This window comes from Arachis duranensis, chromosome 10, assembly GCF_000817695.3.
Source record: "Arachis duranensis cultivar V14167 chromosome 10, aradu.V14167.gnm2.J7QH, whole genome shotgun sequence".
NCBI lineage: Eukaryota > Viridiplantae > Streptophyta > Magnoliopsida > Fabales > Fabaceae > Arachis > Arachis duranensis.
The window spans coordinates 105,073,682-105,101,568 of NC_029781.3; the positions used below are offsets into that span (position 1 = coordinate 105,073,682).

Consider the following 27,887-nt stretch of genomic DNA (forward strand, 5'->3'; position numbering starts at 1 on the left):
CGCATGTTTATAGCTTCCGTGATGGTTCTTGGAAGACGATCAACAGTCTCCCTGCTTTTCTGTTTTATGCAGAAGATAATAACGGCCACTTCATCGGAGGCACTCTTAATTGGCTAGGTCTCCGTAACCCGCGTGGAGATGATTATGATTGGGCTGATGTTACACTTGATATGTTAATGATTGTTTCTTTTGACCTGAAATCCGATACACATAAACAGATTCTGCTTCCAAAGGGTATCGATGAGATCTCCAGTAAAGATCCAACTCTGGGAGTTTGGGGAAATAGGCTGTATCTTCTTCATGATTACAAGAACACTCATTTTATTGCATGGCAAATGAAGGAGTTTGGAGATGAAAATTCTTGGACTCAATTGCTAAAGATTAGTTTTCACCATCTCGGTGTTGAAACGCTATTTCCAGAATTTATATTTGAGAATGGAAATATCTTCATGTTGAGAGGCAGGCATTGTTTTGAGGAAGTTTTTTATGACCGAAGAGATAATAGTGTTAAACGCATTAATAACTTGGCCAACAATAGTTACTTCATTGCATTTGATTATGTTGAGAGCTTGGTTCAGCCTTGTTAAAATTCGGTTCCTATTCGAAGTTTTGCTCCTGCAACTTTTTGTTCTGTTATTTTAAATCCTTATATTTCATGTAGGCCCAGCAAAGTTCAGGTCATTGTGATTATTTTGGGTGTTTTCTTACTTTGTCTACTCCTTGTTGTTGGATCCAAATTTATAGACGGATCACTTCTATTTTGGCTGCAAACTTTATATACACAGGTGCATAAAATTCTAACGTCCTTATCATGACTCCTTTTTGCATAAGTTTATTAATTTTTGCTAACTGCTGGATGAAATTTATAGACAAGTTGATTTTTTCATTAGTAAGAATCTAGAAGATGATTTTCGCGACCATCCCATTGTAAAAGGAATGAAATTTTCACTTTCTTTATTTAGTTATTGGTTACTTTATCTTTTCATGACATATGTTTTGTATGATGAACAAGCTTGATGGCAAGATGGAATCTTCTTTATAGTCATGGGATTGTACTAATAGGAATGAATAATATGAGGATGAAAATAAATTATGACATCCTATTACCCTGCCAAAAGTACCCTAAGTATGCCCTATCTATTTATGATGTATATACATTCATTAGTTTTTTCTGTGGAAATTATGTGACTATGTGAAGGTGGTTTTGATCCTATGTATCTCCATTTCCAATAGTGTTGGAACCAAAAAACTTACGTGTCAGTATTGTTTTTAGTTCTTATTTTCTTCGGAGTAACTTTGTCTTGCAGCATATGATTTCTTGGATCTTTAGATACATGTCTAATAAGATAGCAACTAAAATAAGATTGCTTTCTTAGATTGTTACATACATGTCTAATAGAATGATAACTATGTGTATTCTGAATTTTGTTGCTGTGAGATAGTTAATACGAAGAAAAGATGATGAAATATTGACTAATGAGAATTTTTTGCCACTGAAAAAGTTAGATGAACTAAATTTGGATCAATATTTATTTATTAATAGCTTGCAAAACTTTCATTGTGGAAGAAGTGAATCGAAAAATAAGTGCGTATATGCAAGTTACTAAATTACGGACTTAGTTGTCAAAGGAAATATAAACAACAATTTTTGAGAATTCAAAGTTCTCACAATTTTTGAGGAACAGAACTCTTTAACGTTTCCGGCAGACCATCTCTAGGGATGGCGGTCCGAGAAGGAATGGCTTCGATATGTAATTGTTCAAGAGAATTAAGACCGAGCATTAATTCACTGAATAGATTTGATGCATTGATAATGTTTCTGTTATCTACTTCAACAGAAAATTGTGACTCAAGTAGAGAACAATATGGATTAATGTAAAAATACAGCATGTTTGCAAATGAGGAATTACCTAACCAGTTGGGAAACCAGGTTCCACCATAGAATTTGATGGTTAGTTTCTTTAAGTTTGTTGAAGGCTGCAGGTGCTCCAATACAAGATGTTGGGACTCTTGAGCAGTGCAGCTATCCCATTCTAATGATAGATCTTCAATTTTTTCTTTCTTCTTCATATTGGCTTGTGAAGCATCACAGAGGTCAACCATTTTTTGTAGCTTTGAAATGCAGAGCTTCCCCTACAAATTGAATTCGTCACCAACTTCTTCCAGGATTTTCTTACTTTTTGTCACATGTACTAAACTTTCTGCGATCCATAGCCGACTAGCATCTCTTTTTCTAAGACTGAGTTTTTTGGAAAAATTGAACAATAAGCAAAGCAACGTTTCAAAGTAGCTGGAAGGAAATGATAGCTTAGTAGCAGAGCAGTTTGCACATTCAAATTTGGCAGATCCCAAATGTTACTTCTAAGTACCTTATTCTAATCATTTTTCGACAATTTGGTGCGAAGAAGACTCCCCAATGCAACTGCAGCTAAAGGCAAACCATCACATTTTTTCACAATTTCTCTTCCAATTCCTTTTAGGTTGGACCTTTCACTGGAATTAGCAAGTAAAGACCAGCAATCTTCACTATCAAGAGATGTCAAATGGAAGATAGAAAAGATTTGCATTGCAGAGTATTCAAGTTATCAGTATTTCTTGTTTTTGAGGTAACCGATTCAAGCACAGTCTTAGTGACCCTGAAAACATCTTAAATAAGACCCTACAGTTAACGATGATTACAAGAGAAGTAGTGAGTAAGGATTAATAGCACACAAATTTCTCACAAACAAGTTTTTTAGTATTTGATGGATTTATAATTATACTTTAATCAGTTAATAATGATTATTCTTAAGTAATTAGTAACAAGTTAGAACAAATGAATAGCATAAAATTGAGAGCCATGAGAACCAAAATATGGTTTATTGATTTTATCAGCAAATGTTATTACGGTCTCTCTCTCTAATTTTGGACCTCACTAATCAAAGAAGAGAGGAAGAGAGAGAGCTGAATTCTTACCTTTGAAGTAGAATTTAGTCAGAAACCAAATTAAAAGTGTCTGTACTTTGTAGTTTTAAGAGAAAATGACGCTTCCTTTTTTATGAAATGTCTAAAAAACATCCCTTTCCATCAATTTACAAAACTTAAAATTAAGAAAATAAATTAACAAATTCTCGATCTCACTCTAATTCTTTATCTTTATCTTTCTTTCTCTTCTCTTATTCTCTATTTTTTTTTTATCTTTCTTTTCTATAAAAAATAAAATTAACAAAATAATATAATTTAAATAAAAAATATTATTATTATTATTATTATATACATAGTTTTTATTTAGTTTTAAATTTTTACTGCTTATCTTTTTAATCTATATTTTCATTTCTCTTCTTTTAAATATTTGTTACATATAATTTGGAGAGAATACTAATATTATAATTAAAAGTTAGAATCAAGATTCAAATTATTTTAAAAAAAATAATTTTGAATTAATTTTATAACTATCAATATAAAATTTTTATGCTAATATCTAATTATATTTTTATATACACAGGGAGAACAAATATTATTTTTAAATAGTAAGTATAAAAATTAATTATTCCTATTTGTGAAACAGACTTAATAGTTAACACCTAATTAAATGTAAATATACACATTAAATTATTTTAAATTTTAGATAACGAATATTAAAATTAATTATTAATAAAAAATTAGACTTTTCATATAAAAATAATAACTAAAAATCTTATTATTTGATTTTTTTATCTACAGATATCTTGATGATTAGCCAAAGACTTCTGTCAACCTACTATTTTTTTTGTGAAAATAATTTAATTTTATAAATTTTTTATACCATACATAATTTATACTATCAGAATAAAATAGATCATAATTTTAAAAAATTTATATTCTAATATTAGATATAAAAAACTAGTATTAATAAAATCCAAAAAATGTGTGCGATCAGAAATTTTCCGTTTTCAGAATCGACGCTAATAATCTCCACTAACCACAACAATAACAGGACACATGTCATCTCTTTATTCCTTGATCAATTTTAAAACCTAGTTGCGAGAAACAATCAATTTGAATTTGAATTAAAATTCTTTAAATTTTAAAATGTGATCACACATCTTTAAATAATTTTTTTATATTTTTTTAATTTCATCTATAAAATAAATAATAAAAAATCACAACTTATTCTCTAAAATAAAATTTAAAATTTAAAGAATTCAAATTTCAACCACCTTATAATACAATTACATTTACGTTCTTCGTTTTATTTCGAGGGCATGCACATGGCGCCTCAACACCCAACAGCGGCGGTCCTCTTGTGTGAATTTGTGATGGAGATCCTCTCTTGGATTCCTGCAAAGCCTGTCACGCGCCTGAAGCTTGTGTGCAAGTCATGGAACTCCATCATCTCCGATCCTCACTTCGTCAAACTTCACCTTCACCGATCACCCAAAAATGCCATCCTCCTGATTACGCGAACACCACCTCCCCCCAACAAAGAAAGAAAACAGGGCTTAGTGTTGAGTAGCGTTGAATCTTTCATCCAAAATCCATCATCCACTCTTGATGCTCAAGAGAATCGCCGCTCTCTACACTTACAAGACTGGGTTTTGGGTTCATGCAACGGGTTGGTTTGTGTGGCCCATATTCTTTTCCACCCCAACAACGATAATTGCGATATCTTGTTTCGTTTATGGAACCCTCTCATAGGGTTTATTTCAGGGAACTCGCCTTCGCCTTGCTTAGGTGTCAATGAGGATAATGCTTTTGGGTTTGGGTATGATGAGTCAAGTGACAGTTACAAGGTAGTGACTGCCAGTCGGGATTCTTCTGGAACAGTAACTGCGCAAGTTTATAGCTTCCGTGGCAGTTCTTGGAAGAGGGTCAACAGTTTTCCTGCTTTTCCATTTTCTGCCGATGATAATGGCCACTTCATCGGTGGCACTCTTAATTGGCTAGGTCTCCGTAACCCGCATGAAGATGATTATGATTGGGCTGCTTTTACACTTGATATGTTAATGCTTGTTTCTTTTGACCTGAAATCGGATACACATAAACAGATTCTGCTTCCAAAGGGTATCGATGAAATGCCCCGTGAAGAGCCAACTCTGGGAGTTTGGGGAAATAGCCTGTATCTTCTTCACGATTACAAAAACACTCATTTTATTGCATGGTAAATGAAGGAGTTTGGAGATGAAAATTCTTGGACTCAATTGCTAAAGATTAGTTTTCACTATCTCGGTGTTGAAACGCTATGGTTACCGGAGTTTATATTTGAGAATGGAAATATCTTCATGTTTATGGGCAGGCATCGTTTTGAGGAAGTTTTTTATGACCGAAGAGATAATAGTGTTAAACGCGGTAATATCTTGGCCAACAATTGTTACTTGGATGCATTATTTGATTATGTTGAGAGCTTGGTTCAGCTTTGTTAAAATTCGGCTCCTATTCAAAGTTTTGCTTCTGCAACTTTTTGTTCTGTTATTTTAAATCCTTATATTTCATGTAGGCGCAGCAGAGTTCATGTCATTGTGATTATTTTGGGTGTTTCCATACTTTGGCTACTTCTTGTTGTTGGATCCAAATTTTTAGACTGATCACTTTTATTTTGGCCGCAAACTTTATATATACAAGTGTATAAAATTCTAACATCCTTATCATGATTACTTGTTGTATAAGTTATTAATTTTTGCTAATTATTGGATGAAATTTAAAGACAAATGAAGTTACGTTGATTTTTTCATTAGTAAGAATTTAGAATATGATTTTTTTGACTATCCCATTGTAAAAGTAACGAAATTTTTACTTTCTTTATTTAGTTATTGGTTACTTTATCTTTTCATGACATATGTTTTGTATGGCGAACAAGTTTGATAGCAAGCTGAAATCTTATTTATAGTAGTCATGAGATGGGATTGTACTAATAGGAATAAATAATATAAGTATGGAATTAAATTATGACATTCTATTACCCTGCCAAAAGTACCTTAAGTATGCCCTATCTATGATGTAGATGCTCTATTTATGTGACTATGTGAAGGTGGTTTTGATCCTGTGTATCTCCATTTCCAATAGTGTTAGAATAAAAAACCTTAAGCGTTAGAATATTGCTTTTAGTTCTTTTTTTATTCGGAATAAATTTGTGATGCAGCATATGATTTTTTAGATCTTTAGATACATGCTCTAATAGAATAGCAACTAAAATAAGATTGCTTTCTTAGATTGTTACATATATGTCTAATAGGATGATAACTATGTATATTATAAAATTTGTTGCTGTGAAACAGTTAATACGAAGAAAAGATGATAAAATCTATTATCTTACTCTATTTTTAAGACAAAAAATTGACATGTGGTATCTCCTAATTACACTTAAATCAGAAATGTTTCCGTTTTTTTTTCCAATTGCAAATTAGAAGCTTCGGAATATAATCCTCCTTCGAATTTTACCCCCTTTTCATCTCCCGCTTCTTTACTGCGTTCAACCTCACGTAGTCACGCAAACTCACTTCCATCGTCACAGAAATTTCCTACTTTGCCACCAATGGAGTCGCTTCACCCTTTGCACTGTGTTCCTTTAGTTTTGTGTAAGTAATTATATGTTCTATTGTACTTTTAGTTTGATCCTAATATGATTAGACAGTGGATTTGTTCATAATTGTGTGCTTCTATGCAAGTTAGAGATTTATGACTTGCTTTACTTTCTTTTTTACATATTATATGTTTGATGAATTCTTTTGTATTATAAATTCCTTCTATTTACTTTAGCATTACTTCCTTGCACATTAAATGTTTGTTGAATTGCTTTACATTATGAATTATTATGTTTTTCTTTAGTGTTTGATATTGGAGCTTATTGGGTCAACTATTTAACTTATTGCAGTGATTAGTGATTTGCTTTACTTTCTTTTCCTTGCACATTACATGTTTGATGAATTGCTAAGCCTAAGCCTAAACTTATTTCTTATTCATTGGATATAACCACTCTATTTTCTTTAGCATTACTTCTTTGCACATTACATGTTTGATGAATTGCTTCACATTATGAATTATTATGTTTTTCTTGCAAAGTCTAAACCTCTATGTTATATAAAACAGGATTGGAAGGACAAGAATTGATGTAAGGAGTAAATCAGTTAAATGTGATTCACTATCATCATTTGGCATTTGATTTATGCGGTAGTGTTATTCATGAGCAATAGAATTTTTTAATTTTTCATACAATAGCTAGGCCTGTTGAACATCCTCTGAGATCCCTATGATAGATCTAACACCGGACAGACAACAGGTGGAGATAATAAAGTATTCCTACAGTAAGAATTCTCAAACTAATATTTCCATTACTTTTGCTATATGTTATTGCATAGTTGCAGGCTTATAGGTTAATTTTAGTTTTTTAATTTATTCAGTCCTCAAGCAATTCTCGAAAATCCTTTCTGCGGTGGTCTTGGTAAGTGCTTTTATATGACTTATATATCTAAAAAATCTATCGACAATGGCATGTTGACTGAATTTGTTTGTTAAGTATGTGATTTTGTTTGATTGTGTATGCTGATTTTTTTGTTATTCTTTTTAATCTAAATCTGCTTCATTTTTATAATTATTGTTTGTATCTAAATGTCGCTTGGCTAATTCTTTTTCCTACATTGTCCAAATTCTTCCCTTTTACCATTGCTATCCTAGCTATAGAACTTAGCTCATTGGTCCATTAATGAAAGTTGTTGTGGCCTTTTTCCTCAGTTTTTTAAAATTTAAACATGATTTTTAACTTGCTATTCAAATTTCTGATTTTTCCCATAAGTAATGCTCAACTATCCTCATTCTTCTCATATACTTTTTTCTGTTATTTTTATTTTGCTTCCGAGCTATATAATTTCAATAGCATTACTCTCCCTTCATCTTGCATACAGATTTATTGATCTGTGTATGGAAATTGTCGTCTTCATTTTCATCGATTGTGGTCTATAGTCAGGTTTAGCTTATTATTTAATGCCTCGCTGATGGATAGGATTTGATAATTGATGACAATTTTTTTTGCTATATTAAAGTCTTAGACCACTCTTCATTAAGACTTTTTACTTACTTTTTCGATTAATTACAACTTATATTACTAATCATATCCATGTACTACACATTGAACTTGATTTGTCCGTGCATAATATGTTCATATTGAAATGATCTCACAAGGCATACTTTTTCACTTTGCTCCTCCTGATTTTATTATTGACTTTGATTTTTTATTATAGATTTGTATCTTCGGTATGAAAAAGCCTGTTGTAACTGTGTCTATGTTTTTTAAGCATTTTAATATGCATTTATGAGAACATATATCTCTGTTTATTTATGAATTCTATGGACCATTAGTGGATTTTACCTGCTATAAAGATATATATGATAGACTTTTCTATTTTCTTGCACATGCTATTAACTTAGAAATATAATGGCACTTGAATATGGTCATGTCTCAAACTTACTTCAAAATAAAAAGTTGTTCTGGAGGGTGGATCTTCAAATTTTAAACTAAGTAACTTAAAAGTGAAGAGACATTGTAAGTTTTCACTCCTTTAAAATTGATAATAAATTCTATTTGATCTTCTTTAATCAATAATGACTATTTATATCTGTTTGGTATTATAAAGTATTATGTTTTTCTTTAGTATTTGATATTAGAGCTTATTAGTTTATCTTTTTTTATGCAGTTATTATTACAAGAAAAAAATGAATTCTACTAAAAATGAGTGCAAAAAGGCTAGATTAGGAAGAAAATCAATATTACTACTAAAAAGAGGACAATAAAAAAGAACTAATGACTCTCAAATTGATGAAAGGAATATGAAAATTTTAAGGGGGAAAAAAGTGTAAGCTGATATGACTAATAGAGTCAAAAAAGAAAAAAGTTCTTATGGTATTGGTGAGAACTCAAGAAAAAACTGCAAGGATAGAGAGTTTGTTGCAAGTACTTCATACCTACTAGCACTTATGTTGACTGATGAATTTGAAAGCTTAGATTTTACACAAACATCTTTTAGTTTAAAGCCATTTCAATGTGGAGTCTCTGTTGGTTTTGGTCTAAATATATCCGTGATTTTTCACGGGTAAAAATACTAGTATTGACTAATGAGAGAATTTTTTGCCACTAGAAAAGTTAGATGTACTTAAGATCTTAAAATGATGTTGTAGAGGAATGGTTGGGAGGGGAGGGATATCATAACAAAAACTTAATGAGGGAGCTGCTTTTAGTGTTCTATTGCTGTTTTGTCAACAAAATTATAAAGTCCAAGAATTACATATCACATTAGCAGCTGAAATTTTGTTTCAATGCGCTAGAAAATATAATGCTAAAAGTCACAATTGACCTTGAACTGTAACATGATAAGTTTGATGCTATCACTATTTAGCGATGTTCCTGCACTGCTAATACTAAGTTGTCCCCTGTTGCATTCACTAGAAACCTCGGCTCATGAATTAACTCATTTGAATTGTCAAATGTTTCTTATAGCTATCTTACACTCCCAATTTGATACGAATAGCAACTGCACAATGCAGCCACTGCCATGTTTAGTTTGCCTAATATAAAAGCCAGGTACTGTAACTATCATGTACGCCATTTTGACAACTCAATCTATGCTTTGTAAGATCAAATCGAAGACTTGTAACCAATTTTTGGCATCACTTATGCAAACAAAATATGTGTATTTTGAATACTAATTTTAAACTCTTGAACCATTATGTCTTTTTTAAAAATCCTTCTTTCTCTCTTTTTGTTTAAACTCTATTCCAACAAATTTGGATCAATATTTATTTATTAATAGCTTGCAAAACTTTCATTGTGGAAGAAGTGAATGGAAAAATAAGTGCGTATATGCAAGTTACTAAATTACGGATTTAGTTGTCAATGGAAATATAAACAACAATTTTTGAGAATTCAAAGTTCTCACAATTTTTGAGGAACAGAACTCTTAACGTTTCCGGCAGACCATAGAAGCAATTAGCAGTAGAATTTCTCTCAACTATTATTATTATTATTATTATTATTATTATTATTATTATTATGTTGTTGTTGTTGTTGCTGTTTTGTTTTAATTTAAAATTCTTGTCATGCACGGCGGGTCCAAACAACAAAAATAAAAAAAAAAAATTAAAAACCTCTTGCTCCCAGTTTGTGCAAGTTACAGTCATGGTTGCTCTGCAACATTTTCAAAGTTGGGATCACAAAACATACATAAAACTTATACAAAAAATTCAAAATTTCAGCACCACAAAATCGACAAATCATGTCGCGGCCATTCACCAGAAAAAAAAGTTGTTCTGCAATTGGACAAATCCTAAAATTAGCTCTGCCATAAATAATTTGGAAAATGAAATTACTTTCAAATTTCTACATATTAATAAAATCCCAAAAATGTGCGCGCCATCACAAATTTTTTGTTTTCAGAAACGACGTTAATAATCTCCACTAAGGCACTAACACAACAATAACAGAACACATGTCTATCTCTTTATTTCCTGTTCAATTTTAAAACCTGGTCGCTGGAGAGACGATTAATTTAAATTTAATTTTTTAAATTTTAAAATGTGATCACTCATTTTTAAATAATTTTTTTTATAATTTTTAATCTTATTTATAAAATAAATAATAAAAAAATCATACTTTATACTTTAAAATAAAATTTAAAATTTAGAGAATTCAAAATTTCAAATCCTATCCATTACTTATAATACAATTACATTTACGTTCTTCTTCGTTGTATTTCGAGGGCATGCAGATGGCGCCTCAACACCCAACAGCGGCGCTCCTGTTGTGTGAAGTGGTGATGGAGATCCTCTCTTGGATTCCTGCAAAGCCTGTCACGCGCCTGAAGCTTGTGTGCAAGTCATGGAACTCCATCATCTCCCACCCTCACTTCGTCAAACTTCACCTACACCGTTCACCCAATAATGCCATCCTCCTGTCTACGCGAACACCACCTTTCCCCGACAAAGAAAGAAAACAGGGCATAGTGTTGAGTAGCGTTGAATCAGGGCTTAGTGTTGAGTAGCGTTGAATCTTTCATCCAAAATCCATCATCTACTCTTGATGCTCAAGAGAATCGCCACTCTCTACACGTACAAGACTGGGTTTTGGGTTCATGCAACGGGTTGGTTTGTGTGGCCCATATTCTATACAAGAACCATATTTGCGATATCCGGTTTCGTTTATGGAACCCTCTCACAGGGTTTATTTCAGGGAACTCGCCTTGCTTATGTGTCAATGCGCATAATGTTATTGGGTTTGGGTATGATGAGTCAAGTGACAGTTACAAGGTAATGACTGTCATTCGGGATTCTTCTGGAACAGTAACTGCCCAAGTTTATAGCTTCCGTGGCAGTTCTTGGAAGAGGGTCAACAGTTTTCCTGCTTTTCCGTTTTCTGCTGAAGATATTGGCCACTTCATCGGTGGCACTCTTAATTGGCTAGGTCTCCGTAACCCGCTTGGAGATGATTATGATTGGGCTGATGTTACACTTGATATGTTAATGATTGTTTCTTTTGACCTGAAATCGGATACACATAAACAGATTCTGCTTCCAAAGGGTATCGATGAGATCTCCAGTAAAGATCCAACTCTGGGAATTTGGGGAAATAGGCTGTATCTTCTTCATGATTACAAGAACACTCATTTTATTGCATGGCAAATGAAGGAGTTTGGAGATGAAAATTCTTGGACTCAATTGCTAAAGATTAGTTTTCACTACCTCGGTGTTGAAAGGCTATTATTCCCGGAGTTTATATTTGAGAATGGAAATATCTTCATGTTGAGAGGTAGGCATCGTTTTGAGGAAGTTTTTTATGACCGAAGAGATAATAGTGTTAAACGCGTTAATATCTTGGCCAACAATTGTTACTTCCATGTATTTGATTATGTTGAGAGCTTGATTCAGCCTTGTTAAAATTCGGTTCCTATTCAAAGTTTTGCTTCTGCAGCTTTTTATTCTGTTATTTTAAATTCTTATATTTCATGTAGGCCTAGCAAAGTTCTTGTCATTGTGATTATTTTGGGTGTTTTCTTACTTTAGCTACTTCTTGTTGTTGTGTCCAAATTTGTAGACAGATCACTTTTATCATGACTATTTTAACATCCTACCTACTTAATAAAACTAATCACACAAACAAATGATAATAGTCTAATAATGTTTGATCATCACTTCAATCCAGTTTTAATTTTTCAAATTCAACATGATGTATATACTTTCATTAGTTTTTTCCTTGGAAATTATTTGACTATGTAAAGGTGGTTTAAAAAGTAAATTTGTCATGCAGTATATGATTTCTTGGATCTTTAGATACATGTCTAATAGGATGGCAACTAAAATAAGATTGTTTTCTTAAATTGTTACATATATGTCTAATAACATGGTAACTATGTGTATTCTGAATTTTGTGCTGTGAGATAGTTAATACAAAAAAAAGACGATGAAATATTGACTAATGAGAGAATTTTGTGTGACTACAAAAGTTAGATGTAATTAAAATCTTAAAATGATGTTGTAGAGGGACGATTGGGAGGGGAGGGGTATCATAACAAAAACTTGATGAGGGAGCTGCTTTTAGAATTGATCATACCATATGATCGTCCGAAACGAGAGGAAAAGACGTTTCGCACCTTGGCACTGCACGATGGACTTTGATACCTGGCTTTCACTTTACATCCAAGTGTCTCAGTGTTGATTTCATCCAACAAATCGTCAGCATCAAAGACAGCTTGTGTGAGCTCATTCAGCCATTCAGCCATTCCTCTACAGCAGGATTTATGATCTGCTTCTCCTCGGCATCATTTAGAACAGCTTGATCACTCAGCAATGTCATCTTCATCTTTCTAAGAAGTGAAACATTAAGCTTTCTTCTCCTAAAGAAGTCTAAGAACTCATTGGAAATGATCTTATCCAACAACACCTGAACAGAATCAGAGAGTAATGCCCCTCCCATAATAGCAGCAGCCATATTTTCTTTGGTTTAAATAAGACTCTACAGTTACCAGTAAATAAAAATATTAGTTTACAAGAGTAGTAGTATGTAAGTAAGGATTAATAGTCAAAATGGCTATAAGAAACTATGGTAATAAATAAGCAACACTTCAAAAGTTAGACATAGGCTCTTGTTAAGAAGGATAAATGTAATAGGTGGTTGATTTGTTTTTGTACTATCATCTCGAATACTTAAGTGTAAACGACAGGATAGAAGTAATAGAAGAACGAGATAACTCTCTTGACTTTTTGTTTCCATGAACCTATGTATTTATAGACCAAAAGCCATAGATTATTTTCATAACTTCATTTTCAATTAATTTAAGTTAAGCAACAAGTCATGTAATTTCTATTGAGATGCTGATAAATCATGTTGAATATGAAGGTCATGGTTTTATTAAATGAATAAATTCTCTATTTTGGTGTCATTTTAAATGTGAAGGTCATGAAAATTTGGTTTTGATCATTATATATTTTTCTACTTGTATTTTCAGTATGTTATGTAAAATACTTCAGTTTTTTAATTTTTTTTGGATGACTATATAAAATACTTCAGTTATTGATAGAGAAAGTCAATCATATATTTTATTACTAATTTATAGGCAAATGAGTTTTTTAAAGAAAAATCAATTGAGTGTTTTATATGTAAAAGTAAATTTGATGATTTATAGTGTTTTAAATTTTAGAATAATTTTTTATTATAATAATTAAAAATTTTGACATTTTGATTGTTTGAAAAACGTTTGCATGAATAATAAATTTTTAGAATTTAAAATGATTAAAACAATTAATAGACAAACGTATTAGATTTTAATTGTATATACTTTTTTTATTAATAAAACAAAGATATCAAATAATAATTTAGTTAAATTATTAAAGTTTTACTTAAAGAAATAATACAAATAATAAATAAAATTTTAAATTTTAAATAATATATATTCTTTCGATTGAAGTTTACATAATGAAAAAGTTCTATTTATTAAACAATAATACATAATTATTATAATAATGATGAGTGAATTGATTGGATTATACACATACATCATAAATGAAGAAGAACTCACTAGGTGTCATGATATTAAAGTATTTTTTTCAAGCAATATATTTTTTAAAAATTTGCTATTTGAATATTTTCTATATTCTATATTATTATTTATCATAAAAAGAATTCTGTCTAACGAAGTAGAAACAACTGAATTAAATATGTACTAAATATTATGTTGGAATAGTTTTACAAATAAAAAGAGATAATCTAAATATTGGATGAATAATCTATTAATATATAGGAGGAACAATTTTAATAGTTAATTTTACTCTTATATAACAACAAATTTATTCACTTATTTCACTTTTTTTTATTAGTTAAACTGTGCTCTAAAAATTCCTCCAATTTTTAAATATTTGTTTTTTATAATATGATAAAATATCAATCAACTATTTTACGTGTACATTAAAATTAGTTAACAAAGTCAGCTAGCTACTAGAATAAAATATATATTAGAATATAAATATATATTAAAAATAAAGTAAAATATACATATACTTGAATATAAATATATTAATGATTAATTTTATTGTATAGATAACATTTTTGTATATCAATATAATAAAAAGAGATTAATCTCTCATTTCATATAACGTGTAAAAGTTTTATTGTTCATATATAAAATTCTTTATTCATAGATTAAAAAAGGTTTAATTGCTCCGTTGTCTCTATAGTTTTGCAAAATTTTTAATTAGGTTTCTATACAATATACTTTTTTTTAACTGGGTTCTTATACCATTTTTTTTTCAATTAGATCCCTCTTGATAGTAATTAGCTTAATTGTATAGGAATCTAACTAAAAAAAGGTTGGTGCAGGAACTCAAATAAAAGAAAAAAAAGTATAGAGACTTAATTAAAAAATAAATTTGGTGCAATGACTCAATTAAAAGATTAAAAATATAGGAACTTAATTAAAAATTTCGCAAAACTATAAAAGTTAATAGAGTAATTAAACCATTAAAAAATTAAACGATAAAATAGATTTATAAAAATAGCCCACAGGGAACACACTAGTTCTAATTATTTATTAAAAAGACAAAAATATATTTCTTTCAACAAATTAATAGTGTATGTACTTTGTATTTAAAAAAAAAACATTTTTTTTTATGAAATGTCTAAAAAACATCTCTTTATCTCAATTTACAAAACTTAAAATTAAGAAAATAAATAAAGAAGTGTAACGAAAATCAAAATTTTGACAAAATTAAAAAGAATGCTTCCCACCTGCAAGTTGAGTTACAATCACATTATTGTGTGCTTTTCTCTTATTGTTTTGGTGTGGCTTGTCTTATTAGTATTTTCGGCGGGTCCAAACAACAAAAATAAAAATAAAAAATTAAAAAATCTCTTGCTCCCAGTTTGTGCCAGTGCAAGTTACAGCCATGGCTGATGTGCAACATTCTCAAAGTTGGGATTACAAAACACACATAAAACTTATACAAACTTTTAAAATTCTGGCACCTATTCACCAGAATAAAAAAGTTGTTCTGCAATTGGACAAACCCTAAAATTAGTTCTGCCATAAATAACTTAGAAAATGAAATTACTTTCACAACCCTACATATTAATAATAAAATCCCAAAAATATGTGTGCGGTCACAAATTTTTCGTTTTCAGAAACTACCTTTATAATCTTCACTAACCGTAACAATAACAGGACACATGTCATCTCTTCATTCTCTCTTCAATCTTAAAACCTAGCTGAGATACAATTAATTTAAAATTAAATTTTTCAAAATTTAAATTGTGATCTCTCATTTTTTTATAATTTTTTTATATTTTTTTAGTTTCAACTACAGAACAAATGATAAGTAACTAAAATAAAATTCAAAATTTTAAGCATACAAATTCCAGCCAACTTATAATACAATTACATTGACGTTCTTCGTTGTATTTCGAGGGCATGCACATGGCGGCTCAACACCTAACAGCGGCGCTCCTGTTGTGTGAAGTGGTGATGGAGATCCTCTCTTGGGTTCCTGCAAAACCTGTCACGCGCCTGAAGCTTGTGTGCAAGTCATGGAACTCCATCATCTCCCACCCTCACTTCGTCAAACATCACCTTCACCGTTCACCCAAAAATGCCATCCTCCTCTTTACGCGAACACCACCTTTCCCCCGCGACGAAGAAAAAAAATGGGGCTTAGTGTTGAGTAGCGTTGAATCTTTCATCCAAAATCCATCATCCACTCTTGATGCTCAAGAGAATCGCCGCTCTCTACACGTAGAAGAAGACTGGGTTGTGGGTTCATGCAACGGGTTGGTTTGTGTGGCCATTCTTGGCCACCCCATCAATGATATTATCGATATCTGGTTCCATTTATTGAACCCTCTCACAGGGTTTATTTCAGAGAACTCGCCGTGCTTACGTGTCAATGTGCATACTGCTTTTGGGTTTGGGTACGATGAGTCAAGTGACAGTTACAAGGTAGTGAGTACTACTACTCGGGGTTCTTCTGGAACAGTAACTACGCAAGTTTATAGCTTCGGTGGCAGTTCTTGGAAGAGAGCCAACAGTTTCCCTGCTTTTCCGTTTTCTTTTGAAGATAATGGCCACTTCATCGGTGGCACTCTTAATTGGCTAGGTCTCCGCAACCCGCATGGAGATGATTATGATTGGGCTGCTGTTACACTTGATATGTTAATGCTTGTTTCTTTTGACCTGAAATCGGATACAAATAAACAGATTTTGCTTCCAAAGGGTATCGATGAGATCCCCGCTCAAGAGCCAATTCTGGGAGTTTGGGGAAATAGGCTGTATCTTCTTCATGATTACAAGAACACTCATTTTATTGCATGGCAAATGAAGGAGTTTGGAGATGAAAATTCTTGGACTCAATTGCTAAAGATTAGTTTTCACCATCTCGGTGTTGAAAGGCTATTTTTACCGGTGTTTATATTTGAGAATGGAAATATCTTCATGTTGAGAGGCAGGCATCGTTTTGAGGAAGATTTTTATGACCGAAGAGATAATAGTGTTAAACGCGTTAATATCAACAATCTTGACTTCGATGCATTTGATTATGTTGAGAGCTTGGTTCAGCCTTGTTAAAATTCGGTTCCTATTCAAAGTTTTTCTCCTGCAGCTTTTTGTTCTGTTATTTTAAATCCTTATATTTCATGTAGGGTGTAGGCCCTGCAAAGTTCAGGTCATTGTGATTATTTTGGGTGTTTCCTTACTTTGGCTACTTCTTGTTGTTGGATCCAAATTTGTAGACGGATCACTTTTATTTTGGCTGCAAACTTTATATATACAAGTGCATAAAATTCTAGCATTCTTATCGTGACTACTTGTTGCATAAGTTTATTAATTTTTGCTAATGGTTGGATGAAGTTTACAGACAAATTGATTTTTTCATTAGTTAGAATCTAGAACATGATTTTCGCGACCATCCCATTGTAAAAGTAATGAAATTTTCACTTTCTTTATTTAGTTATTGGTTACTTTATCTTTTCATGACATATGTTTTGTATGGTGAACAAGCTTGATGGCAAGCTGGAATCTTATTTATAGTAGTCATGGGATTGTACTAATAGGAATGAATAATATGAGGATGAAAATAAATTATGACATCCTATTACCCTGCCAAAAGTACCCTAAGTATGGCCTATCTATGATGTAGATGCTCTATTTATGATGTATATACATTCATTAGTTTTTTCTGTGAAAATTATGTGACTATGTGAAGGTGGTTTTGATCCTGTGTATCTTCATCAGACTCCATTTCCAATAGTGATGGAACCAAAAAACTTATGTATCAGAGTATTGTTTTAAGTTCTTTTTTTATTCGGAGTAAATTTGTCATGCAACATATGATTTCTTGGATCTTTAGATACATGTCTAATAGGATAGCAACTAAAATAAGATTGTTTTTTTAGATTGTTACATACATGTCTAATAGGATGGTAACTATGTGTATTCTGAATTTTATTGCTGTAAAATAGTTAATACGAAGAAAAGATGATGAAATATTGACTAATGAGAGAATTTTTTGCCACTGGAAAAGTTAGATGTACTTAAGATCCTAAAATGATATTGTAGAGGGATGGTTGGGAGGGGAGGGGTATCATAACAAAAACTTAATGAGGGAGCTGCTTTTAGTGTTCTATTGCTGTTTTGTCAACAAAATTATCAAGTCCAAGAATTACATATCACATTAGCAGCTGAAAATTTGTTTCAATGCACTAGAAAATATACTGCTAAAAGTCACAATTGACATTGAACTGTAAAATGATAAGTTTGATGCTATCACTATTTGCTGACGTTGCTGTACTGCTAATACTAAGTTGTCCCCTGTTGCATTCATTAGAAAATTTTGTGTGCAAATTTAGTTTCTGATTTTGTCTTTATTACAGATCTCTACCTATTAATAAAACTAAATCTACAAGTTTTCTTGCAATCTAATTTTTACTACACATTTCAACACGCTTTAGCAAGTTTTAGCCAAGATCACTCCTTAAATCACGTGTGTTAACTATATATTTTAGAACTCAATTGTCACTATTTTTATTATTAATTACTTATATTACTCTTTTGAAACATATTGCAAATATATCACTATTTTTGTATAATAATAATTTTTTTTATTTGGTTTTGTGAGATTTTCTATGTTTTATGGATATTTTGCCGTCAAAATTGGTTTTGAGAAAAAAGTTTAACTAAACAAGTTTGATTGGAAAGGGATAGTTTAGAGAGTTTAAAATATAAAGAAATTAAAATTTCACAAAATAAAATATTTAATGATTATATAAAAACAATGACATATTGATAATATGCTTTAAGATTGGTGAGTGAAGCAGAACGAGCACACTAAATTGGAGAGAATTGAGAGAAGAAATTAAATGGAGTTGATGAATAAACTCAATCTAAAGTGAAAGATCTCAAATGAAACTAGCTGATACACGTGGCTTATATAGCAGCAAACTACAACTAATTTAGCCTCTAACTAACTGATCCTACGTGGCAAGTAACAATAACTAACTCTACAACTATATCCACTTAATTTAGTCACGCCAACCATGCATGCATGAGCTGAACTTGGCTGCATGAGGTTGCACCATATGCTGTGAGCTTCTCTTAAAACAAAGATACTATGTGCACACCAAAATCCGATAGAGAATATTATCCTCTGCTTCAAGTTACAGCAAGTTTCCCACAACTTCACAAGCATGGTTCACAAATAGTTTGCTACAACCTATGAAACAAGTAAAATTCAAGAGTCAGTGGTGTTATAAGGATATGACTCTACACATTCATAATATTTCTATTAGAAAGGGAGCAGTAAAGAAAATGTTTATATGTATTCAAGTTGTGTAAAATGATACTTCTAAGTTTGCACATTCAAATTTGGAAGATCCCAAATGTTACTTCTAAGTACCTTATTCCAATCATTTTTCGACAATTTGGTGCCAAGAAGACGCTCTCAATGCAACTGCAGCTAAAGGCAAACCATCACATTTTTTCACAATTTCTCTTCCAATTCCTTCTAGGTTGGACCTTTCACTGGAATTATTTGCTCCAAATGCGTGTTCAGCAATCTTCACTATCAAGAGATGTCAAATGGAAGATAGGAAAGGTTTGCATAGCAGAGTATTCAAGTTATCAGTATTTGTTGTTTTTGAGGTAAACGATTCAAGCATAGTCTTAGTGATCCTGAAAACCATGAAAATCCTTTGAAACACATGCCCATGCTTTTAAATCAAACTTGTCTTTAACTTCATCTTCATCTTTCCAAAAAGTGAAACATTAAGCTTCCTTCTCCTAAAGAAGTCCAAGAACTCATTGAAAATGATCTTATCCAACAACACCTGAACAGAAGCAGAGAGTAATGCCCCTCCCACCATAGCAGCAGCCATATTTTCTTTGGTTTAAATAAGACTCTATAGTTAATGATGATTACAAGAGAAGTAGTGTGTAAGTAAGGATTAATAGCATACAAATTTCTCACAAACAAGTTTCTTAGTATTTGATGAATTTACAACTATACTTTAATCAGTTAATGATAATTATTGTCAAGTAATTAGTAACAAGTTAGAATAAATGAATAGGATAAAATAGAGAGCCATGAGAATCAAAATGTAGTTTATTGATTCTATCAGCAGATGTTATTACAGTCTCTCCCTCTGATTTTGGACCTCACTAATTAAAGAAGAGAGGAAGAGAGAAAGAGCTGAATTCTTACCTTAAGAGTAGAATTTAGTCACAAAACCAAATGATACAATTAGAAGCAATTAGCAGCATAGAGTCAACGTCAACCTTAACAAAAAAAATCAATAAACAAATTAGAAGTGTCTGTAGTCTGTACTTTGTATTTTTAAGAGAAAATGACACTTCATTTTTTATGAAATGTCTAAAAACATCCCTTTCCATCAATTTACAAAACTTAAAATTAAGAAAATAAATTAAAACTTTCACTTTCACTCTCATTTTTCATCTTTATTCTCTCTCTTTTCTCTCATTCTCTATTTTTTTTATCTTTCTTTTATAGTTTTTATTTAGTTTTAAATTTTTACCGCTTATCTTTTTAATCTATATTTTAATTTCTCTTTTTTCAAATATTTATTACATATAATTTAGAAAGAATACTAATATTATAATAAAAAGTTAGAATTAAGATTCAATTGTTTTTAAAAAAAATTAATTTTGAGTTAATTTTATAACTATCAATATAATTTTTTATACTAATATATAATTATATTTTTATATACACAAGGAAAAAATATTATTTTCAAATAGCAAGTATAAAAATTAATTATTCATAAAAATCTTATTATTTGATTTTTTTTATCTACAAATACTTTAATCTTCTTAGCCATAGACTTTTGTCAACCTACTATTTCATTGTAAAAATAATTTAATTTTATAAATTTTTTATACCATGCATAATCTATACTATCAGAATAGAATAGATCATAATTTTAAAAAATTTATATTCTAATACCATGTCATGAACCCACTCATCCCAAAAGCATAACCTGACAGAACAATGTAACACTAATGATCATATCTCTAATACTTCCTAAACCTCTATTATACACATTATACGCTTAGACCATTCACTCCATTAATTTTCCAATCCAAGAAATGTGTGCGATCACAAATTTTTCGTTTTCGGAATCGACGCTAATAATCTCCACTAACCACAACAATAACAGGACACATGTCATCTCTTTATTTCCTGGTCAATTTTAAAACCTAGCCATCAATTTGAATTTAAATTTAAATTCTCTAAATTTTAAAATATAATCACTCATACTTAAATAATTTTGTTTATATTTTTTAATTCTATTTATAAAATAAATAATAAAAAATCGCCCTATATCCTCTAAAATAAAATTTAAAATTTAAAAAATCCAAATCTCAACCACCTTATAATACAATTACATTTACGATCTTCGTTGTATTTGGAGGGCATGCACATGGCGCCTAAACACCCAACAGCGGCGGTCCTCTTGTGTGAATTTGTGATGGAGATCCTCTCTTGGATTCCTGCAAAGCCTGTCACGCGCCTCAAGCTTGTGTGCAAGTCATGGAACTCCTTCATCTCCCACCCTCACTTCGCCAAACTTCACCTTCACCGATCACCCAAAAATGGCATCCTCCTGATTACGCGAACACCACCTTTCCCCGAGAAAGAAAGAAAACAGGGCATAGTGTTGAGTAGCGTTGAATCTTTCATCCAAAATCCATCATCCACTCTTGATGCTCAAGAGAATCGCCGCTCTCTACACGTAGAAGACTGTGTTGTGGGTTCATGCAACGGGTTGGTTTGTGTGGCCCATAGTCTTTTCCACCCTAACAACGATAATTTCGATATCTGGTTTCGTTTATGGAACCCTCTCATAGGGTTTATTTCAGGGAACTCGCCTTCGCCTTGCTTACGTGTCAATGGGCATGATGCTTTTGGGTTTGGGTATGATGAGTCAAGTGACAGTTACAAGGTAGTGATTGCCAGTCGGGATTATTCTTCTGGAACAGTAACTGCGCAGGTTTATAGCTTCCGTGGCAGTTCTTGGAAGAGGGTCAACAGTTTTCCTGCTTTTCCGTTTTTTGATGATAATGGCCACTTCATCGGTGGCACTCTTAATTGGCTAGGTCTCCGTAACCCGCATGGAGGTGATTATGATTGGGATACTGTTACACTTGATATGTTAATGATTGTTTCTTTTGACCTGAAATCCGATACAAATAAACAGATTCTGCTTCCAAAGGGTATCCATGAGATCCCCCGTGAAGAGCCAAGTCTGGGAGTTTCGGGAAACAGCCTGTATCTTCTTCATGATTATAAGAACACTCATTTCATTGCATGGCAAATGAAGGAGTTTGGAGATGAAAATTCTTGGACTCAATTGCTAAAGATTAGTTTTGACCATCTCGGTGTTGAAATGCTATTGCTACCGGAGTTTATATTTGAGAATGGAAATATCTTCATGTTTGAGGAAGTTTTTTATGACCGAAGAGATAATAGTGTTAAACGCGTTAATATCAACAATCTTGACTTCGATGCATTTGATTATGTTGAGAGCTTGGTTCAGCCTTGTTAAAATTCGGTTTCTATTCAAAGTTTTGCTCCTGCAGCTTTTTGTTCTGTTATTTTAAATCCTTATATTTCATGTAGGCCCAGCAAAGTTTAGGTCATTGTGATTATTTTGGGGGTTTCCTTACTTTGGCTACTTCTTGTTGTTGGATCCAAATTGTAGACGGATCACTTTTATTTTGGCTGCAAACTTTATATATACAAGTGCATAAAATTCTAGCATTCTTATCGTGATTACTTGTTGCATAAGTTTATTAATTTTTGCTAATGGTTGGATGAAGTTTACAGACAAATTGATTTTTTCATTAGTTAGAATCTAGAATATGATTTTTGCGACCATCCCATTGTAAAAGTAATGAAATTTTCACTTTCTTTATTTAGTTATTGGTTACTTTATCTTTTCATGACATATGTTTTGTATGGTGAGCAAGCTTGATGGCAAGCTGGAATCTTATTTATAGTAGTCATGGGATTGTACTAGTAGGAATGAATAATGTAAGGATGGAAATAAAATATGACATCCTATTACCCTGCCAAAAGTACCCTAAGTATGCCCTATCTATGATGTAGATGCTCTATTTATGATGTATATACATTCATTAGTTTTTTCTGTGGAAATTATGTGACTATGTGAATGTGGTTTTGATCCTGTGTATCTCTATTTCCAATAGTGTTGGAACCAAACAGCTTACGTGTCGGAGTATTGGTTTTAGTTCTTTTTTTTATTTGGAGTAAATTTGTCATGCAGCATATGATTTCTTGGATCTTTAGATACATGTCTAATAGGATAGCAACTAAAATAAAATTGCTTTCTTAGATTGTTACATACATGTCTAATAGGATAGTAACTATGTGTATTCTGAATTTTATTGCTGTGAAATAGTTAATACAAAGAAAAGATGATGAAATATTGACTAATGAAAGAATTTTTTGCCATTGGAAAAGTTAGATGTACTTAAGATCCTAAAATGATGTTGTAGAGGGATGGTTGCCCTATTGCTGTTTTGTCAACAAAATTATCAAGTCCAAGAATTACATATCACATTAGTAGCTGAAAATTTGTTTCAATACACTAGAAAATATGCTGCTAAAGTCACAATTGACATTGAACTGTAAAATGATAAGTTTGATGCTATCACTATTTGCTGACGTTGCTACACTGCTAATACTAAGTTGTTCCCTGTTGCATTCACTAGAAACCTCAGCTCATGAATTAACTCATTTGAATTGTCAAATGTTTTTTATAGCTATCTTATATTCCCAATTTGATAGGAATAGCAACTGCACAATGCAGCCACTGCCATGTTTAGTTTGCCTAATATAAAAGCTAGGTACTGTAACTGTCATATATGCCATTTTGACAACTCAATCTATGCTTTGTAAGATCAAATCGTAGACTTGTAACCAATTTTTGACATCACTTATGCAAACAAAATATGTATATTTTGAATACTAATTTTAAACTCTTGAACCATTATGTCTTTTTTAAAAATCCTTCTTTCTCTCTTTTTTTTTAAACTCTATTCCAACAAATTTGGATCAATATTTATTTATTAATAGCTTGCAAAACTTTCATTGTGGAAGAAGTGAATGGAAAAATAAGTGCGTATATGCAAGTTACTAAATTACGGACTTAGTTGTCAATGGAAATATAAACAACAACTTTTGAGAATTCAAAGTTCTCACAATTTTTGAGGAACAGAATTCTTAACGTTTCCGGCAGACCATCTCTAGGGAAGGCGGTCCGAGAAGGAATGGCTTCGATGTGTAATTGTTCAAGAGAATTAAGACCAAGCATTAATTTACTGATATGTTTCTGTTATCTACTTGAACAGAAAATTGTGACTCAAGTAGAGAACAACTGGATAAATCAAGTTTAGTCAAGGAAGGAAGGTTGCTGGGTAAATTTCCTTTGAGTTTCTGACAATTGCTTAGAGACAGATGAGAAAGACGAGGGAAATGGTTGAAATAATGGAGAACAACATCCATAAAATTCAGGATCAATAGTCTTCACTAAGATAATATCAAATATGATGAGTTCTTTAAGATCATGAAGCTGTCCAAAAGGTGGTAGTAATGAAAAATAGTGACAACTTCGGATGAGGAATTACCTAACCAGTTGGGAAACCAGGTTCCAGCATAGAATTAGATGGTTAGTTTCTTCAAGTTTGTTGAAGGCTGCAGGTGCTCCAATACAAGATGTTGGGACTCTTCAGCAGTGCAGCTATCCCATTCTAATGACAGATCTACAAAGAAAAGACGATGAAGTATTGACTAATGAGAGAATTTTTTGTCACTGAAAAAGTTAGATGTACTGTAGATCTTAAAATGATGTTGTAGAGGGACGGTTGAGAGGGAAGGGATATCATAACAAAAACTTAATGAGGGAGCTGCTTTTAGAATTGATCATACCATATGATCGTCAGAAACGAGAGGAAAAGACGTTTCGCACCTTGGCACTGCACGATGGACTTTGATACATGGCTTTCACTTTGCATCCAAGAGCCTCAGTGTTGATTTCATCCTACAAATCGTCAGGATTTGTGATCTGCTTCTCCTCGGCGTCATTTAGAACAGCTTGAGCACTCAGCAATGTCATCTTCATCTTTCCAAGAAGTGAAACATTAAGCTTTCTTCTCCTAAAAAAGTTCAAGAACTCATTGTAAATGATCTTATCCAACAACACTTGAGCAGAAGCAGAGAGTAATGCCCCTCCCACAACAGCAGCAGCCATATTTTCTTTGGTTTAAATAAGACCCTACAGTTACCGGTAAATAAAAATATTAGTGTACAAGAGAAGTAGTGTGTAAGTAAGGATTAATAGTCAAAATGGCTATTAAAAACTATAGTAACAATTAAGTAACACTTTGGGAGTTAGATAGAGACTCTTGTTAAGAAGGATAAATGTATTAGGTGGTTGAATGATTTTTTTGCTATCATCTCGAATACTTGACTAGGTGTTGCGAGAGTTATCAATAAACTGATTAGGAGATAAAAAGTGGACTAATTTTGATCCTTCTAGTTATTGATTTCAATGTCAAAAATTACTACACTTTAATTTTTTGTTTTGTTACTTAATAACTATACTTTTTAACTGCTCTACTTTATTGTGTTAGTTTTTTGTTTAAAAGAAAACAATCAAAATAGTTTCGAAATAAAACAAACAAATTTCTCACAAACAAGTTTTTTAGTATTTGATGGATTTACAATTATACTTTAATCTGTTAATGATGATTATTTTTAAGTAATTAGTAACAAGTTAGAACAAATGAATGAGATAAAATAAAAAGTTATGAGGACCAAAATGTGATTTATTGATTCTATGAGCAGATAAAAACCAAATGATAAGCAATTAGTAGAAGAGCTTCTCTCAACTATGATACTTCATTTCCTTTTTATCCAGGTCCAGCTGCCTCTTGTTTGATGAGAAGTAACTCAAAACTCAAAGTCAAAGTCAACTATGAAAAGATTATACTTTTTGAGTTATAGTTAGTTAGCATTATTATTACTATTATTATTATTAATATTATTTTACGAAAGATAAAAAAAACTCGAACTTGCACCAGCTTGGTTTGTTAAAACTTTTTCAAGAGGTGTTTGTACTTTTTAAAAGCACAAACATTTCATTTTGTATTTGGTAAATTAAAAAAGTCCAAGTACTTGTGCTTGCGATTTTTAAAAGTTATGAGTGCTTTTAAAAGGTCCTGAGAGAGATTTTTAAAGCTGGTCTGTGCTTACCAAAATTTATTTATTTTCACGCACATATTTTAGGCTATTTCATTTCATGTATTTCTAACTTCTCATTCTAACCTTTACAAATTCTAACACAATCTTTATATATTTTTTATTTTTCAACCTAATCTTCACAAATTTCAACACAAATACATCTCCATCACATGGTAGGATAAAATAAAGAAAAAGTCTAGGGGGCCAGCAGTTTTATTGATTTTTGGCCAGCATGTAACCAGCAGAGAAAGGTGAGCCATTGGATGAAATCTCACACCAATCTCACATCATCAAATCATTATTGATGGCTAGTTGATGGCTAACAATCACAAAAATTGCTGGTCCCCTAGCATTGCTCTTAATAAATTTGTATGATACTTATATAATATTTTAAAGTTAAAAAATAAAGAGTTTATTTATTATGTTTACGTTTATTATGAATTTTTTTTAAAATATTATATAAAATTTTAAAAAATTTGAAAAAAGAAATTATTTTTCAATATAAATATATTTATTATAATCTTTTTAATTTTTAAAAGCTGCCTTATCAAACATAATTGTGTACTTGTGTTTATTAAAAGTCATTTTTAATTTGATTTTACTAAATGCAAGTGTTGCAGCTTTTAAAAAGCTATCGTTTAAAAGACAGCTTTCAATTCATAAGCTATTTCAAAAAGTAAAAGCTTTACCAAATCAAGTCTATGTCATTTAAGTTATAACTCGATGGTATTATTATTATTATTATTATTATTATTGTTATTATTATTATTATTATTATTGATGCATAATTCTGATAATTGAAAATACAAAAAGATATTTATTTTTTCAACAAATTGCATTTACGTTCTTCGTTGTATTTTGAGGGCATGCACATGGCGGCTCAACACCCAAAAGCGGCGCTCCTGTTGTGTGAAGTGGTGATGGAGATCCTCTCTTGGGTTCCAGCAAAGCCTCTCACGCGCCTCAAGCTTGTGTGCAAATCATGGAACTCCATCATCTCCCACCCTCACTTCGTCAAACTTCACCTTCACCGTTCACCCAAAAATGCCATCCTCCTCTTTACGCGAACACACTTCGGCGAAGAAGGAAAACAGAGCATAGTGTTGAGTAGCGTTGAATCTTTCATCCAAAATCCATCATCCACTCTTGATGTTCAAGAGAATCGCCGCCCTTTTCACGTAGAAGACTGGGTTTCGGGTTCATGCAACGGGTTGGTTTGTGTGGCCCATATCGTTCTTTGCCGCCCCAACAACGGTATTAGCGATATCTGGTTTCGTTTATGGAACCCTCTCACAGGGTTTGTTTCAGAGAACTCGCCGTGCTTACGTGTCAATGCGCATAATTCTTTTGGATTTGGGTATGATGAGTCAAGTGACAGTTACAAGGTAGTGACTGTTATTCGGGATTCTTCTGTAACAGTAACTGCGCATGTTTATAGCTTCCGTGGCAGTTCTTGGAAGACGATCAACAGTTTCCCTGCTTTTCCGTTTTATCCTGAAGATATTAATGGCCAGTTCATCGGTGGCACTCTTAATTGGCTAGGTCTCCGTAACCCGCATGGAGATGATTATGATTGGGCTGCTGTTACACTTGATATGTTAATGATTGTTTCTTTTGACCTGAAATCC

General features: G+C 31.8%; 4 protein-coding genes, 1 long non-coding RNA gene and 1 pseudogene across 5 annotated transcripts; 5 read left to right on the forward strand and 1 right to left on the reverse strand.

The window, feature by feature from the left end:
• The first annotated feature begins 6,423 nt into the window (after nt 1–6,423).
• LOC107471796 (uncharacterized) lies at nt 6,424–8,444 on the forward strand. Its single transcript, XR_001588648.3, has 3 exons — nt 6,424–6,533; nt 7,045–7,259; nt 7,356–8,444. It is a non-coding gene; the product is annotated as an uncharacterized LOC107471796 (long non-coding RNA).
• Nucleotides 8,445–11,253: 2,809 nt separating this feature from the next.
• Nucleotides 11,254–11,977, forward strand: LOC107471673 (F-box/kelch-repeat protein At3g23880-like). Its single transcript, XM_021134136.2, has 2 exons — nt 11,254–11,749; nt 11,952–11,977. Exons 1-2 carry the CDS (start codon nt 11,254–11,256, stop codon nt 11,975–11,977), a joined length of 522 nt encoding a protein of 173 aa, XP_020989795.2.
• Nucleotides 11,978–12,503: 526 nt separating this feature from the next.
• LOC107471674 (putative disease resistance RPP13-like protein 1) lies at nt 12,504–12,928 on the reverse strand (annotated as a pseudogene).
• Nucleotides 12,929–15,905: 2,977 nt separating this feature from the next.
• LOC107471675 (F-box/kelch-repeat protein At3g23880-like) lies at nt 15,906–17,155 on the forward strand. Its single transcript, XM_016091166.1, has 2 exons — nt 15,906–17,033; nt 17,123–17,155. Exons 1-2 carry the CDS (start codon nt 15,906–15,908, stop codon nt 17,153–17,155), a joined length of 1,161 nt encoding a protein of 386 aa, XP_015946652.1.
• Nucleotides 17,156–21,415: 4,260 nt separating this feature from the next.
• On the forward strand, nt 21,416–22,540 carry LOC107471676 (F-box/kelch-repeat protein At3g23880-like). Its single transcript, XM_016091167.1, has one exon. It carries the CDS (start codon nt 21,416–21,418, stop codon nt 22,538–22,540), a length of 1,125 nt encoding a protein of 374 aa, XP_015946653.1.
• A 4,591-nt stretch (nt 22,541–27,131) lies between these two features.
• On the forward strand, nt 27,132–27,757 carry LOC107471677 (putative F-box protein At3g21120). Its single transcript, XM_052255749.1, has 2 exons — nt 27,132–27,644; nt 27,698–27,757. Exons 1-2 carry the CDS (start codon nt 27,132–27,134, stop codon nt 27,755–27,757), a joined length of 573 nt encoding a protein of 190 aa, XP_052111709.1.
• Nucleotides 27,758–27,887: the final 130 nt, after the last annotated feature.

Excerpts from the sequence above, each read along its gene's own strand:
- LOC107471673 (XM_021134136.2), top strand. The coding sequence starts at position 11,254 with ATGACTGTCATTCGGGATTCTTCTGGAACAGTAACTGCCCAAGTTTAT. Across the intron at positions 11,750-11,951 it reads AAATATCTTCATGTTGAGAG|GCCTAGCAAAGTTCTTGTCA; the intron begins GTAGGCATCGTT and ends TATTTCATGTAG.
- LOC107471675 (XM_016091166.1), top strand. The coding sequence starts at position 15,906 with ATGGCGGCTCAACACCTAACAGCGGCGCTCCTGTTGTGTGAAGTGGTG. Across the intron at positions 17,034-17,122 it reads TTGATTATGTTGAGAGCTTG|GGTGTAGGCCCTGCAAAGTT; the intron begins GTTCAGCCTTGT and ends TATTTCATGTAG.
- LOC107471676 (XM_016091167.1), top strand. The coding sequence starts at position 21,416 with ATGGCGCCTAAACACCCAACAGCGGCGGTCCTCTTGTGTGAATTTGTG.
- LOC107471677 (XM_052255749.1), top strand. The coding sequence starts at position 27,132 with ATGGCGGCTCAACACCCAAAAGCGGCGCTCCTGTTGTGTGAAGTGGTG. Across the intron at positions 27,645-27,697 it reads AGTCAAGTGACAGTTACAAG|CTTCCGTGGCAGTTCTTGGA; the intron begins GTAGTGACTGTT and ends GCATGTTTATAG.